The 19,089-nt window shown below is 41.2% G+C and overlaps 1 protein-coding gene across 3 annotated transcripts in view; it reads left to right on the top strand.

The window, feature by feature from the left end:
* The window catches only part of ACER2 (alkaline ceramidase 2), a 30,470-nt gene extending 11,618 nt beyond the window's left edge, over positions 1 to 18,852 (top strand). For 2 of the 3 annotated variants that reach the window (XM_020790347.3, XM_078384928.1), the window contains exons 2-6: positions 4,167 to 4,281; positions 5,346 to 5,487; positions 13,108 to 13,245; positions 14,319 to 14,456; positions 17,987 to 18,852. In XM_020790347.3, coding sequence (XP_020646006.1) covers positions 4,167 to 4,281; positions 5,346 to 5,487; positions 13,108 to 13,245; positions 14,319 to 14,456; positions 17,987 to 18,173 — 720 coding nt within the window. In that variant the 3' untranslated portion in view covers positions 18,174 to 18,852. Of the gene's footprint in view, positions 1 to 4,166; positions 4,282 to 5,345; positions 5,488 to 9,352; positions 13,246 to 14,318; positions 14,457 to 17,986 lie in introns of those variants that run through there. The other variant, XR_013541446.1, reaches the window with a different exon arrangement.
* Positions 18,853 to 19,089: the final 237 nt, after the last annotated feature.

Below are 19,089 nucleotides of genomic sequence, written 5' to 3'. Positions count from 1 at the left end.
ATCCATATTCTAAAGCATCGATTTGCAAAATGAAAGGCTTATCAAAATCAGGTGATTTCAGTATAGGGGCATGAATAATCTTCGCTTTTAAGGCCTCAAAAGCCCCTTGGCACTCGGGGGTCCAATTGACTTTGACAGGCTGTCTCTTCTTAGTTAGCTCTGTCAGAGGTGTAGCCAATTCACTGAAATCAGGGATGAATTTCCTGTAATAGCCAACTACACCTAAAAATGAACGCACTTGTTTCTTGGTTTTTGGAATAGGCCAATCATTGATAGCTTGAACTTTGGCTTGCAGAGTATGAATTTCACCTTGACCAACCAAATGACCCAAATATGTGACCTTCCCTTTCATCCATTGACATTTACTAGCTTTGACAGTAAGACCAGCTTGATGAATTCTAGACAACACAGCTTCAACATGAGACATATGAGAGTCAAAATCAGAACTGAAAATAGCAACATCATCAAGATAAGCACTAGCAAAAGGTAGACCTTTTAAGACTTTATCTATCATTCTCTGAAATGATGCTCCTGCGTTTTTCAATCCAAATGGTAGCCTTTTGAATCTAAAAGTGCCTACATGAGTGATAAAAGCAGTCTTATCTCGTGAATTTTTGGCTAAATCCAGCTGCCAGTAAGCATTCTTTAAGTCAATTATGCTGATGAAATTTGCCTTGGCCAATTTTTCAATTAAATGATCCATTCTAGGCAGTGGATAAGGATCTGAAACAGTAACACTGTTTAACTTTCTGTAATCAACACAGAACCTTATCTCATCAAGGATCTTGCCAGTAGAATCTTTTTTCGAAACCAGAACCACTGGAGATGAGTATGGGGATGATGACTCCTCAATTACATCCAGAGATAACATCTTTTGTATCTCTTGTTCAATCCGTAGAGCATGATCACCAATTGCTCTGTATGGACTAGACCGAATTGGCTGATTATCAGTAGTGATGATTTCATGACTGACCAAATTTGTGTAACCTGGTTTATCTGAAAAAACATCTTGATACTTTTCTAGGATTTGGTACAGCTTTTCCTTCTGGAGTGAAGTACCTGTCAAAACAAGATTGTCAGACCAAGTACCAGCATCTTCTAATTCAGCTAGCATATCTACAAGCTCATATTCAGGCTGGTAACAAGCAACCTTATATTGCAAAACCATTGCAGTTCTGTCTTTATACAATTTCAACCTATTGACATGGTAACTTACAGGCTTTTTATCAGAATTCAACATTTTTACTAAATAATTGTTATTCCCCAGTTTCTGTACCACTTCCCCTGGACCTTCCCAGCCAACTTCTAATTTAGAAGGTCTGAGGGGGTTTAAAACAAGAACCAAATCTCCCACATCAAATTCCCTGTGCCTGGAATGTCTGTCATGGTAGAGTTTCTGGGTTGATTGAGCATTTAGCAAATTGTCTTTAGCCAATTCTTGCACAGCTAACAGTTTTTCTTGCAGATTTCTGACAAAATCAGCAACTGGAACTGTGCTGCTTTTCACCACACCTTCCCAATCAGATTTCAGGAAATCCAAAGGTCCTTGTAGATTCCTCCCAAATACCACTTCACTTGGAGAGAAACCACCTAGAGAAGTATGAGCAGAACTTCGATAAGCAAATAAAGCAAATGGTAATAGATCGTCCCAAATGTTACCATACACCTGTACCATGGTCTTGATCATCCTCAGTAAGGTTTGTTGACTTCTCTCAATTAACCCATGACTTTCAGGATGGTAGGCGGTGTGATGAGATGGGTTTTTGAGTTAAAATCACTTCATCACATTGTGTACACCCTGAAATCACTTTTAATCAGCAGCAATTTATCACTGATGGTAATGTCATAATTATTGCACATATTGCAACAGGATTTCTCCGTCCCTCTTGCAGATCATAATATCTGTACTGTTTCTTCGCTGGAGCAAAAAGCAAATTTGGAAAGCAGTTGAGGATGGTAGGCTGCAAAAAAATTCTGCCAACTTCTGTATCTGCCAAATCTATGCATACTATAGATGTACTGTGACTCTAAAGATCTCTGACACATCTTACCCAGGGTGGACTGCTCTGATCAAGGACTTGGTCTTTGTCAGCTCCACTACTTCAGATTTTCACTGCAGGTCATGGGGTTGAACTTGGGACACTGTATGGAGAATGTATGCTGTGCCTCTGATTTAAGGTCCCTCCTCTCCAGAATCCTTGGGAAAATACTAGAAAATGGCACTCTCAAAACCAAGTGCGGCAAAAACTAGGGAAATTCCATTAGATTTGGAACCAGGAATCATGGCAAAACTATGGTGTGATAAGTGGCACTTAGGACACCCAAGCAGTAAATTCTGCCAGCAGTTCTTTCTGCGTCGTGTCCATTTTGGGTTGAGAGATTACAGGTATGAAGTGGGTATACCATATGAATATCTGTACAAAATTAAGGATGATATTTCTTGCTTTAACTTCCATTTAAAGTGTAATAAAAGGATTAACTTATCTCAAACAACTGTTTGTACTTCCATGAAAAGCAACAGGTAGGAAATGCAGTGGGATTTAATCTCTGTAAAAAAAAAGTATCTATGTATGTATTTGACTTTTATACTGCCCATCTGGCTGCCAGGGCCACTCTCAATGGTTTACAACTAAAATCAGATAAACAATAATACACTGCAAGACTGTTATTTGAAATTGAGAAGAATGGAGTGGAATATTGAGATCTTTCTTCTTTTTCTCCCTATCCTCTCTTTCAGGGATTCCAAAAAGCCATGAATTGGGGAAAGTGAGATGAGGTGTCACTGAAGCCTCTGAAATCTAGTGTAAAAGTACATCAGAATAACTGTACATCAGAATAAAAGTACATCAGAATAGCTGTGGTTATCCTGGGTTTTCAGTTTCATTCTCCAAATAATATTTCTCCTCCTCCCCCTCGCATTTTAAAATTGCACTTGCCAATTGAACATCTGTGGGCACTCTAAGACCACAATCAACAAATCAAGGGATCTTTTGGCAGGAAGGAAAATGACAGCAGTTTTTGCAATTTGCCTTCAATATCTTCTATACTTTTTTCTTCCTAGATTTAAAAATAACCCAAAGCCAATGTTTCTTCTTGTGGAGAAAACCTAGTAGCCCTTCAGTATACTGTATCCTGTATAATCATTAGTGAAAGGAGGAAACTGAGTTAGTTCAAATACTGTAACCAAGGGCTCTGAAGTAGCCTGGGTTATCAAGACATGGCTTAAAAACCCCAACTGTCAATTTCTGCTTTGATAATTGTGATATTTGAACCAGGTGGATTTGATTTAGCTAAAATTTATTTAAATTATGATTTAAATTTAAAATAGATTTTTAAATGATTTAAAGAAAAAAATTAAAAAAATTAAATCGTGATTTTAATCTAATTGATTTTTATTAAAAATCATTGATTTTTTTCCACCCTCATTTGAACTGGGAATGTTGTCTTATTCCCCCCCCCCCCAAAAAAGTTCTGAGTTGTAGTTTATTCTTGGTTTATCATTGTGGCTTCTCAATAAGGAAGCAAGGCCCAGTGTGGACACCATGAGAGACAAATCACAGGCAGAGGATTCATTGATTGTTTCGCCACTCCTACATGCAGGAAGAACAGTGTGTGGAGTTGGAATAATGCAGTGGCATGCTGCGCTGTCCCAATAAGCCTGACTTTTCTGGAATCTCTTTTTATTATGCTGTCTGACCTAGCCCCACTCCATTCCAGTTAAACTGAGAGATGTACTCAACATTGCTTTGGTTCATGTGGATGCTGCCTAGGATCCTACCAGTTGATACCCTTTGCAATAATTGTTATTTGCATAAAGTCCAAATCATGATACTCTGCTGCTCCTCTGTGTCTTTGTTTTTGTAAATATATATCTCTTATCCATTCAGCTTGCAAATTTCACCTTGATTGTATTTTTGTTTTAGTGTTCTTTGGTCAGGAAGTGGCAATGAAGCCAACCAACACACTGCAGGAATCTTTCTGTGCCATGGCTTGGGCCCATAGAGCCTTCTGCTGTTGTCCAACAATTTTAACAATTTTGCCATCCCCTCCCTTCCTTCCTTCCTTCCTTCCTTCCTTCCTTCCTTCCTTCCTTCCTTCCTTCCAAAAAGAGTTCTATTTCACCATTCCCTTCTGCTTACTTGATATTTGTTCATTCTTTCTTGCAGATAAGCAACATTTTATTTTTTGTACTGCCACCAATATGTATGTGCTTATTCCGACAATATGCAGTGTGTTTCAACAGTGGAATTTATTTAATATGGACCCTGATGGTGGTTGCCGGTAAGTTTTTCTGTATCTCTCTGTATATGAGGAAGTTGTTAGTAATTTTTAAAATACATACACAGGGAGAAAATAAGTTGCTTTGAATGCAGGACTGCCGAACCTTTGGCCTTCCAAATGTTTTGGGCTAATCTCCCCAATTCATTTATAACTGGCCATATGGCTAGGACATCTGAGAGTCAAAGTCCAAAGTATCTGGAAGGCCAAAAGTTCGTATCCTTGGTCTGATGTTTGAAGGGTAGTCTTAACTATTCAAACCTGCCTAGAAACTCAATACTCTTCTAAAATATGAGTGCCATAGTGGAAAAGCTTCTTCTCTGTACACAGTGATTTTACCTAGGCAATAGATGGAACTCTGAGCAGAGGCTCTACTGAGATTAGTGATGTAGTAATCACTGTACTGTACTGGTTAAAATACAGTGATTAGATTCTTTATCAAATATGGAGTAGTTATTAGAGTGCTGGATTAGTACTTGAAAAGTCCATGTTAATGTTGACACTTGGCCATGAGCTTCACTGGCTAAACTTAGACTAACTTTAGGTTTGTTGTGATATTAACAAGTAAGACCCATGAAGTTATAATTTTTTCCCTTAGAATCTCTTAGAGAGGAGGGGAGTTGTTGTTGCTGTTGCACTATCAATCAATCAATCACAGTTGGTGAGGAATAACCATAGGGCAAAAGCCCTCTTTGTTTCTTACAGTAGGCAAGAGAAGATGGTGGGCAAATGGACTAGTGGAATTAATAAACTGGAAGATATATAAGTTAACTTCTTTTATCACCACTTGAAAACTTTTAAACACTTTATTTCTGAGTTAAGATGTCTGTCAGGAAAACTTGTTCAAACAAAATCCACATAGCTTAAGATTTTCAGAAATAAATTGGTTTCAAGTTAACTTGGTTTTGTAACTAATTAGGATTTTTGTTTTATATCTTTTCATTCTGTTTGTTCAGTTGATTTAAGGAATGCTAATTTTCTGACATTAATCATAATCATATTTTCTGTTTTTAAACCTCACTGAGATTACTAAAGTGATCCCTTGCCTTTTATCTCTATCCCTCTAGGAATTGGATCTGTCTACTTCCATGCTACACTTAGTTTCCTGGGTCAGATGCTTGATGAGTTAGCTATACTCTGGGTTCTTATGTGTGCCTTGGCTATGTGGTTTCCCAGACGCTATCTCCCCAAAATTTTCAGGAATGACAGGTAACTTTTCTTAATGATCTTGAATAATTCATGGGCGAAATCAGTAGCATTATACCCATATTTTTGCAAGAAGGAAGGCCCACCTTCTTTTTTTTAGCTTGCTGGCAGAATATAATCGAGGGAGTAGATTTCTTGAAGTTAATATGAGAAGTGGGCAGGTTTGAGCTGAGGGCAAAGTTGTCTCTTACATCTAAGTAGCAAAATATCTGATGCAGTGTTTGGAGTGGAGCCTGTTTATGCAATCAATCTAGTTCAGAAATGTGATATATAAATAAAATAACAAAGGGATCCCCTCTTGTGAATTAGAAAATCAATAGCAGCAAAGAAAATGCAGTTTGCCTATTGCTTCCCATGTTCCCCTTGCAATCTATAAAGGCAGGGTGGTCTTTACTGTATTCCAGGAACACTCTCAGAGTGTTAGTAAACTGCACCAAGCTTAGATATGAACTATTTACCCTAGTGTCTAATTTTTAAAAAAAACTCAGAGAAGCATTTCCATTGTGGCCTAGAATGTTAAAGAAATAGAACCAAACTGATACAAATTTTACAAAGAAACATGTTATTTCACCCCTGATATTTGATTTCATATTTAAAAGGCATGGGAGAATCTCCCAGAAACTTCCACTGTATTCACTAAAGGACCCAGAACACTGGTAGTGGCCAGTGGCCAAATTAATTTTTAATTTTTTTTTAAATTTCCATATAAAGGTAGGGTAAGGTAAGGGGCAGCTGGGATAGGGATACCCTTGGAGGAGGTGGAATTGAACGGATACATTGCAGATCAATATTTTTCATAGTAATTCTATACATTCTCTTCTAGTAATAGTTCCACATATGAGAAAGAAATATAAACAGTGAGCGAGAGGGGAAAATAAAATTCAGACAGATATATTGTTGTTCTAATTATTGATTATGTAGCTGGTAGTCTATCCATTCTCATACATTTTGCTTTTATTTCTTATTTCTCAAGGGATAGGTTTCATGCCCCACTTATGGACTTTTCGATGTACGTACAGCTCCAGCCACAAAATTTTGGATCGGCTTGCGGCCAGAGCTTCGACGTACGGATGAAAAAGGCAGGGAAAAAGGCAGGGAAATTCAAACCGTTGGTGGTGAAGAGGCTGCTGCTTTAGCTCTTTTGCCCCAATGGTTTGGAAAAGGGAGGGAGCTGGGTGGTGAGGGAGAAAGGCAGGAGCCGATCTGGCCTTTCTCCTCCACTGGGCAGCTTCTCCGCTGCTGAAACCACAATCGGGGCAGCCCTTTGGGAGAAGCCGGGTGGTGGGGAAGAAAGGCAGGAGCCGATCCGGTCTTTCTCCCCCACCACGGCTTCTCCCAAAGTGCTGCACCCGATGATGGTTTCAGCAGCGGAGAAGCTGCCCGGTGGGGGAGAAAGGGCTGGAACAGATTAATGGGTTTTCAGTGCATTCCTATGGGGAATGCTTTTTCGACCTACAGACTTTTCGACCTACGAACACTGTTCCAATACAGATTAAGGTCGAGATTCCACTGTATTGAATTGAAGGCATGATTATTATTTTGCTAGCCTCGTTGGCCAACAGGCATTAGCTGTATTTAGAGATACCTAGGCAGACAAGTGAATACTGAAGGAGGGCTCCATGAAAGAACAGGAGCTTTGCAATTGACTCTGTTTTGGCTTTCAGCCTTTGAAAAATCACAAGTGATGGTCTTTTCCCTATTAACCTGTTTTATTTCTCACACTGTTTTTCAAAGCACCCATACTTGAACTTTGAAGTAGAATGCAGCTGGAATCTCTTTCAATGAAATGAATGAAATAACTGCCACAAGCAGCAGAGAAAACCTCCACTCTTCTCTGAAATAGTTCCTTAGTGTTAACCAACTTTTGAGATTTCAGCATGCTTCTAATGAACTTATTCCTTGTGAAACTGCATACAAGATGCTTTTGTTGATAGCCTACTTTGTCCATCTCCAAAGCCTAAAGAAATCCAAGGCCTTACAACTGTTTTGCTTTGGTACTAGGCAGACTTTTAGCATGCAATTGAGTGGCAGCTGAGTGGGTTCTTTGTGGCCATAAGCATCTATAGTTGCACAGGGATTGTTAAACAACTAATAAGCTCTTTTGTGTTTTGATTTGTACCTTGGGAGCTAAAAGACATGGGAACTGAATGTGACTGCAGGATATGAGTTCAGAGTGTCCCAAAAGCCTCATTTCATTCCAGTTGTTGCTTTTGCATATTTTAAAGAGGCATGTACTTGTCTTCGTATTTAACAAGAGACATGTGCCTTTTATACCCAAATGCAAAATGTAAATTGAGAATCAGCCCTCAGCATGTCTTCACAAATATGTTAATAAGGTTGGATATTTGACTTTGAGGCAGTTTTTTTTAACAAAACAGATTAAAAAAACAATTAAATAAGGAGCATTGGTCCAGATCATGCGTTGTCGCTGATACCTCTCATTAGTTGAAGTCTAGATAATCCTGCATATAGCTGAGCCTTTTTGTTTTAGGTTTTGATGTTACTAAAAAGCACTTTAGTGTTGTTTCTTCAAGTGTGCTTTCAACTACTGCCATGAAATAATGTCTGTTTCTCTTATTCCAGTTGTTGGCCCTGGAAATTCTTGAGACCCAGGAGATCTCTCAGCTTATCTGATCCAATCTGGAGAAGCTCCCCTTGCCAAAACATACCAAGACATGGATCTTTTCCTAGGTTGATGAGAAGGCATATAAGGAAGTCTCCAGTCAGAGTTCAGAAAACTAAAGCTTTGCAGTGTAACTTCCAGAATTGCCTAGCTAGCTGGGGGATTCTGGAATTTATAGTCCAAACCAACATTTCTAATCTCTGGTTCTGCTGTTAGGGAATTGTCTTTTTGAGGTTAAAAGAACCCCTTAATCTGCAAGGAAGTGAGACCTCTCTATCTTGTTGAACTGGCCAGGCGGGATGGGTGGATAAGCATCTGCAGCTACAGAGTGAGACATAACAATTCAGTAGCCATTACTTATTATAGGCTGTTACCCAAGCAGCAAATCCCCCCTCTCCACGTCGCTGAAATGGTCCAGTGGAAAGGCAAGAGCCAATACAACTGGTTCCAGCAACGCCGCAGGAGTTGGCAGAATGAAAGAAAATGCCTCCGGGACTCCGGCTCCGGATTTTGCCTCGAGGTTATCTCCTGAAGCCCTTTCCATAAGTGGATATAGCCACAAGGCAGTGGAGGTTTAAATTTGGAGTTTTCCTTCTCCTAGATGGGCTGCCTTCCAGGGCTGACGAGCCCCATCTACCCGGCCTGCTCTCTTTTACCAAATTAAGTAAGAGATAGGATTAGGGGATTTCATGTGACACACTCTCCTCCTCATTCTCTTTTTAAAGCTGAAATTCTGCCCTCCTTCAGGCCATCCATATTCAGCATATTGGGTTGGACATAGAGTTAGAGTATTTCGCGCGCCTAACGGTGCGCGGTCCACTAAAATCAGGATGCAAACTAGTAGGCCCTCCCACTAGGCCATGTGATGAGCCAGAACAAAGAGAGAGGAAAAAACAGACTTCTCCAGAAAATGCCTACCTTCCTCTTACTTCCCAGCCAAAAACTCTTACAGAGAATGAACACAGCCTCCAGTAACAGCCTATCCTCCATATTATTTTACCCAGGCTTCGTGCTCAGGAGAGGACACTCCAGCTTCGCATACAGCGTCGAAACAACACGGGAAGTAGCAGTTACCGGTTATAAGTCTCTGCTCAATTGGCGTAGAGCAGGATGCCAGGGGCTACTTCTGACGGTGGGAGAGGTCATTGCACCTCACTAGGTAGATACCGCCCGCCTTAAGCTGGGCAGCCCCCAGCCAGTAAGGTGCTACCTCGCCACGGTCTGTTAACCTCACGGGGTGCGTGGGGTTTAGGGTGAAACCCGACAAGCAGATCGACAACCGTGCACCATGCAACAATCATAAGAAAACTTCTGCCCTAAAGCTGGGCACCTGGAATGTACGGACAATGACCCCTGGCTTTCCTGACTACGGCTTTCCTAACGACCTGCAAGAAATAGACGATGTGCGCAAGACAGCTGTCATTGACATGGAACTGAATAGACTGCAGATGGACATCGTTGCCCTGCAAGAGACAAGACTGCCAGACTCGGGATCTGTCAAAGAAAAAAACTTCTCATTCTTCTGGCAGGGAAAACCATCGAATGAGACCAGGGAGTATGGTGTTGGCTTTGCAGTCAGAAATAATCTGCTGAGATCCATTGTTCCACCTACTACGGGGAGTGAAAGAAAAATGTCTCTGCAGCTCCACTCATCAGCAGGACCAGTCACCCTCATTAGTGCATATGCACCAACACTGTCATCCACTACAGAAGTGAAAGAAATTCTACGACGATCTGGCAGCTACTATCAAAAAAGTCCCTGAAAGAGAGTCACTGTTCATTCTTGGAGACTTTAATGCTAGAGTTGGTGCTGATCACAATTCTTGGCCCACTTGTCTAGGCCGTTTTGGCATTGGAAAGATGAACGAAAATGGCCAACGCTTACTGGAGTTTTGCTGTTATTATGGTCTCTGTGTCAGTAACACATTCTTTAATACGAAGCTGCAACACAGAGTTTCCTGGAGACATCCAAGATCCAAGCATTGGCATCAGCTCGATTTGATCCTCACTAGACGTTCTAGCCTTCCTAGTATTACGATCACACGCAGCTACCAGAGTGCTGATTGCGATACTGATCACTCCATGATGTGTAGTAGAGTAAAACTGGGAAGAAAGAGATTGTATCACACGAAAAAGGAAGGAAGACCACATATTGACATCAGCAAGACTCGCAATCAAAGGAAAGTGGAGGAATTTGCCCAAGTGCTTGAGGAAGCCCTTCCAGGTCCGGCTGATGGAAACGCATCTGAACGATGGGAACATTTCAAGAACACTGTCTACAACACCGCCTTGTCCACCTTTGGCAAGAAGACCAGAAAGATGGCTGACTGGTTCGAAGCCCATTCGGAGGAGTTAATGCCAGCCATTGAGGATAAGAAAAGAGCTCTAACAGCATACAAAACCTGTCCTAGCGAGTACAACCTGCAAGCTCTTCAAGCTGCTCGTAGCCAAGTCCAACAGGCTGCCAGGAGATGCTCCAATGACTATTGGCTTCAGCTCTGCTCTCAGATACAGATAGCAGCGGACACAGGTAACATCAAAGGAATGTATGACGGTATCAAGCAGGCCTTAGGTCCATTACAGAAGAAATCTGCTCCCTTGAAGTCTGCTACAGGTGTGATCATCCAGGACCGAGCACAGCAGATGGAACGCTGGGTGCAGCACTACTCCGAGCTATATTCCAGAAAGAATGTAGTAACCGAAGAAGCATTAAATAACATTGAGTGCTTGCCTGTCTTGGAAGAGCTGGACAGTGAACCAACCCTAGCAGAAATAAATGCGGCCTTGGATTCTCTCACCTCCGGCAAGGCACCTGGAAGGGACAACATCCCTGTTGAAGTGCTGAAATGCGGTAAGGAGATCATCATCACCGAACTGTATGAAATCTTTTGTCTCTGCTGGAGGGAAGGTGGAGTACCACAGGACATGAAGGATGCAAACATCATCACACTGTACAAGAACAAAGGAGACAGGGGTGACTGCAATAACTACCATGGTATCTCTCTTCTTAGCGTTGTAGGGAAGCTGCTTGCCCGTGTTGTGCTGAAGAGGCTCCAGGTGCTTGCAGACAGAGTCTGTCCAGAATCACAGTGTGGATTTCGAGCTAATAGATCCACCACTGACATGGTATTCTCCCTCCGACAGTTGCAGGAGAAATGCAGGGAACAACAACAGCCACTCTTAGTGGCCTTCATAGACCTTACAAAAGCATTTGACTTGGTTAGCAGGGATGGCCTTTTCAAAATACTTCCCAAGATTGGATGTCCACCTCATCTTCTTAACATCATCAGGTCCTTCCACGATGGAATGAAAGGCACTGTGGTTTTTGACGGCTCAACATCAGATCCCTTTGACATCCGAAGCGGAGTGAAACAGGGCTGTGTCCTCGCACCAACCCTTTTTGGGATCTTTTTTGCTGTCATGCTGAAGCATGCCTTTGGAACTGCAACAGAAGGTGTCTATCTCCGGACTAGATCAGATGGAAAGCTCTTTAATCTCTCTAGATTGAGAGCGAAGACCAAAGTCCAACTGAAATGCATGCGGGACTTCCTCTTTGCCGATGATGCAGCCATTGTTGCCCACTCTGCTGAAGACCTCCAACAACTCATGAATCGTTTCAGCAAGGCCTGCCAAGACTTTGGACTAACAATCAGCCTGAAGAAAACACAAGTCATGGGCCAGGGTGTGGACTCACCTCCCTCTATTACCATCTCCACACAAGAATTGGAGGTTGTTCATGACTTCGTGTACCTTGGCTCAACCATCTCTGACACCCTCTCTCTAGATGTCGAGCTGGACAAACGCATTGGGAAAGCAGCTACCATGTTCTCTAGACTCACAAAGAGAGCATGGCTCAATAAGAAACTGACAACACATACCAAAATCCAGGTCTATAGAGCCTGTGTCCTGAGCACAGTCCTGTACTGCAGTGAGTCCTGGACACTTTGTGCCCGGCAGGAGAGGAAGCTGAACACCTTCCATATGCGTTGCCTCTGACGGATTTTTGGTATCACCTGGCAGGACAGAGTTCCAAATAGAGTAGTCCTAGAACGAGCTGGAATTTTCAGCATGCATACATTACTGAAACAGCGACGTCTACGCTGGCTTGGGCACGTTGTGAGAATGGCTGATGGTCGGATTCCAAAGGATCTCCTATATGGAGAATTAGTGCAGGGAAATCTGCAAGCGGGATCTGAAGGCCTTAGGAATAGACCTCAACAGATGGGAAACTCTGACATCTGATCGTTCAGCCTGGAGGCAGGCGGTACATCACGGCCTCTCCCAATTTGAAGAGACCCTTGTCCAGCAGGCCGAGGCAAAGAGGAAGTCACAAAGGAAGCAAAACCAGGGAGCTGGACAGGGGACGGATTGGATTTGTCTTCAGTGTGGAAGAGATTGTAACTCTCGAATTGGCCTCCTCAGCCACACTAGACGCTGTTCCAAGTCCTCCATACAGAGCACGCTACCATAGTCTTTCGAGACTGAAGGATGCCTACACTTATTATAGATCTTTGGCAGAATCATGATACCAATACATACAGTGACTGAATTGTCCCTCCCATAACAACAGTGGATCTTGGTTGTAGCTTCTCCCACTCCATACAAGCTGCATTTGTTTTAGCTTTAGGGAAATTTTATTGCCCTTTATTGTTGTTATGTGCTGTCTGACTTATGGCAACCCTATGCACAATCTCCAAAGTGTTGTGTCCTCAACTATCCTGCTCAGCTCTTGCAAACTCAAGCCTGTGGTTTCATCAACCCATCTTATATTTAGTCTCCCTCTTTCCCAGCATTATTATCTATTCTGTCTTCTTATGGTATGCCCAAAGTAGGACAGCTTCAATTACATTTACACATCTTTTTCAGTTTGTGGGATAGGATTGTCATGAGTGATGTATATCAACATCTTGGCATTGATTATAAGAATCTGTCAGTTCTGATATTTTTGATGCTCTTGGTTTCAAATCTAAGTGACATTTTAAAAAATTATTATTTTCCAGGGGCCGATTTAAAGCAGTGGTCTGCATCCTTTCAGGGGTTATGACTTGCCTTGCCTTTGTCAAACCAGCCATCAATAACATATCTCTGATGACATTAGGTCTTCCTTGCAGTGGGCTGCTCATTGCAGAACTTAAAAGGTGAGTACCTGTCTGTGATGAAGCAACTTTATTAGCTTATTATTACCCTTCAGAGGTTAACCAGAACATTTACCAGGTGTGGTAATGATAGATGAAAGGATGGGACTGTACCCTGAAGAAATAAGAATGCAACAAGTTTCCCAAAAGTGTAATGAAGCACTTTGTAATTAAATGATACGCCTCACATACTTGCTGAGGTAGAGGGAATGTGTTAACAGTGCTAAATATGCTATCTGCCCATTTTATATTTGGTGTCACACCTGCAGTTGAAACTGATAGGAATGGAAGAGAGTGTACCTGATTGTATTGGCAAGTATATTCAAGCAGATTCAATGCATAGATCAGTGGCTCCCAATCTGGGGTACAAACCAGGACATTTGGGGATACACAAAAATAGCATTACAGTGGAAAAAGGGTAAGCAGAGAGAGGTGGAGTTGAGGTATTTGGACAAAATAAGTATGAGAGCGATTCCATGGCTGTGGGTAGGGTCTGTTCTTGATCATCCCTGAGTGCAGGACATCTAATGATGGGATCAAGTTACAGGAAGCCAGGTTTCAGCTGAATATTAAGAAAAACATCTTAATTGTTAGAGCACTACAATAATGGAACCAATTACTTTGGGAGGTGGTGAGCGCTCCAACACTGGAGAAAATTGGACAACCATCTGTCAGATCTGCTTTGATTTGGATTGCTGCATTGAGCAGAGGGTTAGACTTGATGGCCTTATAGGTCCCTTCCAACTTAATTATTCTATGATTCTATGAGACCAGGGTGGAGTTGGCATGGAAATGAAGAGGGGCTGGTGGAACAAGGCTTCTGTGAGTTACGCCATGCTAGTTACTTGGAGAAAGGAAAGAAGGGTGGTGGAGGAAGGATCCAGGTTGGGAGGTGCCCAGAATGTCTGCTACTTTGGGTTTTTTTTTTTGTGAATGGTGGGGCATACAATTTATGGAAATAAGTTACTGATGAGTATGCAAGTCAAAAAAAGTTGGGAACCGTTGGCATGGATCAAATTTATTCAATGAAAGTATTGCCTGTTTTGATAACCTCCCATCTACTATGTTTCTTGTAGATGTGACAATGTGCGAGTGTACAAGCTGGGACTCCTTTCTGGTCTCTGGTGGATGTTGGCACTTTTTTGTTGGATTAGTGACAAAGCGTTTTGTGAGATCTGGTCATCATTCAATTTTCCATACTTGCACTGTTTATGGTGAGTCTTCTGCTTTGATCTTAAATATTCCCTTGCCCTCTCGCATTTCCCAACACCCTCCATTTTTGTATTCACACACATTTGCTTATGAGATGTGAACAGACTGAATATTTGCATGCTCTTCACATACAAGATTATAGTTTCAGTCCCTGGCATCTCCTTTTTTTAAAAAAAAAGGTGGAGGTCTGGAAAAGATTTTGGCTCTAGACTGCAGGAAATAGCAGGTAGCAGAGCTTGGGAGAGTTTTGGTCTGGGCTTGAACTCCTAAAGTTTCCTAGTGCTCTGAATTAAGGATTCTGGGAGTTATAAATGAAAACAAACTTTTCCAAACTCTGTGCCAATCACAGTAGGTCATCCAGGGTGCAACAGAAAAATGATCTTACTTGGAATAATTTAAATGCACTTTTGTATATTTAAAATCCAGACAACAGAAGACATTAAACTTTGCCTCTCACTATCCATATCCTCTCAAAAACATGTTCTCTGTGGATCCCTAGAACCAAAATAATAAACTAAACATGTCTGAGGGAAAAGGTAATCTAAATCTATTTGAGAACAATCAGGGGCGACGACGGGGAAGTTACTGAAGCTGTGCCTCTGTTCATTTGTTACTTGCCCAGCTATCAGTCTGATTAGAGACACTATCATCAAAACCTCTCTACCTGTTCTCAGTCTCTGCACATGGAGAGAGATAATCTGAAGAAACATAGGACAGTGAAGTATAAAGAGTGGTAGAATATACCAGATGGGCGGGATATAAATCGAACAAACAAACAAACAAATAAAGCCATCAAGTCCAACTCTCCTTGATGCAGGAATACTGTACAAGAAAAAGTCCTGTCAGGTGTAAACTCTACATGTGAGTGAGTTCCTGGGGCTATTGCTTGTGTGTAGAGCAGGAAATTCTCCTTTTCAGACATATTGCTTTCCATGTGAAAAAAGTGATGAAAAAGAAAGGAGTTGCTAGTTGTTCCTCTTTAATTACATTGAAAGCAAATCTGATGTTAAGGGTACACAGGGTTTCATTATTATTTTCCCCTGTGATGACATGGGTCATAGAAGCCATAAGGTAATTTCTAAATGGGATTTGTAGTCATGGAATTAGCCAGAAGGAATCCATCTGAAGTTTGTTCATTTTACTAGAAGTCTCTAGATGTTGTTTTCCTTCACAGAAGTCAGTGTTCTTATCTAGTGTCCGGGATACGGAATTCTAAACATTCCATTCCTACTGAAGTCTAAACATTCCAGCAGCTAAACCTAAACAACACCTGTATTCCCATGAGATAGAAGGACAAAGAGAGGTAACTTTTTCTTCTTCCTGATTGGCTATCGACGGGTGAGAAGAAGAAGGGGGGTTTTCCAGCACAGAAGAAAAATGCAGCATTGCAGAGAGAGAAGAGATCTTTTCGCCTCATGGATTTCTAAAGGGACTTTTTGCCTTATGGATTTTATGGACTATGGATTCTTAGATGGACTTTGGAGTTCCTGAAATTCTTTTAGGATGTAGTTCTTCAAGTAGTTAGAGGGGAAGCAATGCTTTTCCTAATTTTTCTTAGATAGCAATTTTATTGTTTTATTTTTCTGGCTGGAGTTTGTTAAATTTCTAACTGGGTAGTTATGGAAATGTTTCTGATTGCTTTGCTTTTGCAACAAACTGAATTCTTTTAAATCTTTATTTTTCTAATAAAACAAATATACCAAAGATCTTATGTTTGATCTCTTGAACAGACACAATCCTGCTACCAAACTTAATTTATTTCTTTCAGGCCACGGAACTATGCTGCCTTGAGTCCAATATTTTCTTGAGTACTGAGAGTTCTAAATGACTCTGAGACTCATGATTATATTTTGGTTTCTCAGTGATTTTGAATGGGAATAGACTTGGGAAAGGAGTGTAGTGTGTCTGCCTGGGATGAAACAAGGACTCATTTCATCTCACTTAGGAGAACACTAACTCCAGAACCTCTCTATTCCGAGCTGTCTGATTCTTTTAGGAGAACGGACAAGCTGACATCCCCTTCTCTCTCATCCCTAGTGGTAAGATACCTGGTACCTCTTCCAAAATTATTTGTGGTAGCAAAATGTTCTACTACAGTTTTCTTCCAGACTACTCAGAGAGCAATAAAATTAGCTCCCAGTAATATCGGCTTACAAACCACTAAAGCAGAAACAGGCCAAGTGTGGATTACCAAAGATCATAGAACTACAGTTCCCAGAATCCTTATTAATAGCTATGCTTGCTAAGGCTGATGGGAGTTTCAGTCCATCGACAACTGGAGGGCTACATATTCCATGTCCATTCCCTGGGATGTGATGTACATTCTTAAAAATCTGCACCCTGAAAAGAAGACAACAGGTGTGCATCTTGAGGTCCTAAATCAGTATCTCCGGAAAAGAAGTCTGCTTAGTCTCCTCCTCCTATTTATCTCCAAAGAGGTAGATAACCAAGCACATTATTATTAACAACTTCCACCGAGTTCATTTCCCAATATGTTATTCTTGAGTACTGTGATTCTCTCTTACTACTACAATGCATGCAAATGTTCCATCACTGTACCACTGGGTGGTAGGTATGTCCCATTCATTTTTTAAAATTTGGAATACAACTCCTAGAAATCCCCAGGGCAGAATTCTGGTAGTTCCAGCCCACAGAAACATCCCTATATACACCTATATTTTGCTCACCTGAATCAAGGCCTACAACTTGGAAGCTGAATGGCATTTAGGGCCTCGGTTCCTGAGGCAAAGCTATGTGGGTGGTAGTTGCTGCAATGCTTTCTGGGAGTAGTAGTCTCAGTGCCATTTAGCTTCTGACTAGTATTCCCAGAAAGCATTATGGCAGCCTCCTCCCAGGAAGCATTGCAGCAGAATCTGAGTCCTCCATGTCACTCAGCCTCCAAGAAGTAGGGTGGATTCAGGTGAGCAAATATAGGTATAGTTCTGTTGTTCAGAATTCTGTCCAGGGAATTCTAGGAGCATTCTGGGAGTTGCAGTTCGAAGAACCCAAATGGCACATCCCTGCTGGAGATACATAGCCCATTGGTAGAGCACATGTGTTGCATCCATAAGATTCTGTGTTCATCCCCAGTAAGGGTTTCATAGACTAGTTCTGGAAAGGGGAAACCTACTGTCATTCAAACTATATAGTTTTGGACTACATGAACCAATTATATATTTCAGTATGTGACATCTTTGTATGTTCATTTTCCAGTTGTTACATTGCAAAGTTTTAATTTTTTGTACCTCTCCATATTCTTCTATTCTATTCAACGTATTCATCTAAGTATGAGTCAGCTGTGCGCACATGCACACACATATATAAACACAGCTAAAATGTAACCGATACAGGAATCCTGCGTTCCTTTATTGATATGTATATCTCTGCCCAATAGGATATGTGCATTTGCTTTCCAAAATAGCAAGGAATAAAGTAACTATACTTTGGAGTAAGGTACAGCATTGGAGATCCAAGTTATTGATGTTGGGCTTACCTTTCATTTTTTGTTTTTCTTCTCCAATCTTCTTTGTAGGCACATTCTCATCTGCATTGCTGCCTACCTAGGCTGTGTCTGTTTTGCATACTTTGATGCAGTCTCTGAAATCCCCGAACAAGGTCCTGTTCTTAAATTCTGGCCAAGTGAGAAGTGGGCTTTCATTGGAGTTCCTTATGTCAGCCTCGTCTGTGCCTGCAAGAAATCACCCTTGAAGATCACGTGAAAATGCTAATACGCAGAGCAAAGGCAATAGAACTAGATATCCTTTCTCTGGGACTGGTGTGATGGGAGCTGGTGTGGACCTTTTTCTATTTCTGACTCTCAAGCACAATTAGGTGCAAAGCAGTAAGACACTGCCTTTGTCTCCCAACTTTGGGACTCCCATACCTTTGTTTTGGTAACTTTGGAGCTTTTCTATTAAATAGCTAAGTTTGGTTTGTTTATCTAGCATTCTCCCAATGTTTTTTTTTCTCGCATACAACAGTATGTAATGGGCTATGAATGGATACTGTCAAAACAGCAAAGCTATTTCCTCTCATTGCTGGTCAGTTTAGTAGCATGAATATGTGATATGATCAAGCGCTCATCCTTGGCTGACTGTTGCTCATGAGGAGCAGAGAAACTCTGAATATGCTGGTGTTGTACTGTCCTAGTTTTGTTAGTATTATGGGAAGAGAAGAACTCATATCTCAGAATGTTGTATTTTAAGTGTGTGCATATGAATTCATTATTTTGTTTTGACATGGGTATAATAATGCAGTCAATGCATATATAAATATGAGTACTATTGTACTCATGTACATGTACATTGACTACATGTATGAATGTTTTTCCAACTTCTGTGGTCAGAGGTTTTTAGAGGGGGAATGGATGTACTGTATAAATAAATACTTGGGAAGATGGTTCTCCTCTCAGTTTGGTTACTTCTATGCACAGTTTTGAGACCCTTTTGACTACTGTTCTGCCAGATTTCTATACCTTGTCACCTTCCCCCACCAAGTCACTGCTCCTGTAATATTTAAGAGCAGCATAATCTCCAGACATTAGCAAGTGATAATGCTATGAAAACCTACTGATATCTGAATATCAAGCTATTGTTAAAGGGTTAGGAGCAGACCAAGCCAGTTTTGGTCAGTTGG

The sequence above is a fragment of the Pogona vitticeps genome, chromosome 2, assembly GCF_051106095.1.
Source record: "Pogona vitticeps strain Pit_001003342236 chromosome 2, PviZW2.1, whole genome shotgun sequence".
Lineage (NCBI taxonomy): Eukaryota > Metazoa > Chordata > Lepidosauria > Squamata > Agamidae > Pogona > Pogona vitticeps.
The sequence above is the reverse complement of the archived record's forward strand: the minus strand, read 5'-3'. Positions and strand labels throughout refer to the sequence as shown.